The sequence below is a fragment of the Sciurus carolinensis genome, chromosome 4, assembly GCF_902686445.1.
Source record: "Sciurus carolinensis chromosome 4, mSciCar1.2, whole genome shotgun sequence".
NCBI classification, from domain to species: Eukaryota; Metazoa; Chordata; class Mammalia; order Rodentia; family Sciuridae; genus Sciurus; species Sciurus carolinensis.
In genome coordinates this window covers 77,715,434-77,716,272 of record NC_062216.1, presented here as the reverse complement: position 1 = coordinate 77,716,272, position 839 = coordinate 77,715,434, and the positions used below count along the sequence as shown (strand labels likewise).

General features: G+C 44.1%; 1 protein-coding gene across 1 annotated transcript; it reads left to right on the top strand.

The window, feature by feature from the left end:
• On the top strand, positions 1 to 630 carry LOC124983622 (mitochondrial import inner membrane translocase subunit Tim17-A-like). Its single transcript, XM_047551040.1, is given in 2 exon segments — positions 1 to 339; positions 342 to 630. Coding segments are annotated over 2 exon segments (513 nt in total). The 5' UTR covers positions 1 to 11; the 3' UTR covers positions 527 to 630.
• Positions 631 to 839: the final 209 nt, after the last annotated feature.

Here is an 839-nt window from a genome sequence, read left to right as displayed (position 1 = left end):
CTGGAGTCAAGATGGAGGAGTATGCGAGAGAGCCTTGCCCCTGGCGAATTGTGGATGACTGTGGTGGGGCCTTTACCATGGGTACCATTGGTGATGGTATCTTTCAAGCAATCAAAGGTTTTCGAAATTCTCCAGTGGGAGTAAACCACAGGCTACGAGGGAGTTTGACAGCTATTAAAACCAGGGCTCCACAGTTGGGAGGTAGCTTTGCAGTTTGGGGAGGCCTGTTTTCCATGATTGACTGTAGTATGGTTCAAGTCAGAGGAAAAGAAGATCCCTGGAACTCCATCACTAGTGGTGCCTTAACAGGAGCCATACTGGCAGCAAGAAACGGACCAGTGGCATGGTTGGGTCAGCTGCAATGGGTGGCATTCTCCTAGCTTTAATTGAAGGAGCTGGTGTCTTGTTGACAAGATTTGCCTCTACGCAGTTTCCCAATGGTCCTCAGTTTGCTGAAGACCCCTCCCAGTTGCCTTCCACCCAGTCACCATCCTCACCTTTTGGAGACTATCAACAATATCAGTAGAACTTTTTTCCCAGGACTTCTTTAACAGAATGGGCTGTAGTTCAAGAAAGATTTCAGAAGATCAAGTTGCAGTCTGTTTTTTACAACCATAGGTGAAACAACTGTGGCCAAATAGGCTATGAAGAGACATTTAGCACTTTTTTCTATTTAAAGGAACATGGAGGGGGGGAATAAAAGATGTATTCACACTTGGATTGCATTTGTGATCAAAATGTCTAATACTAATATCTTAAAAGAAAATATAATAAGTGCTTAGAAGATGAAGGACCAAAGGGCAAATAACAGTGAAACTTGACCATCATTTCCTTGGGGA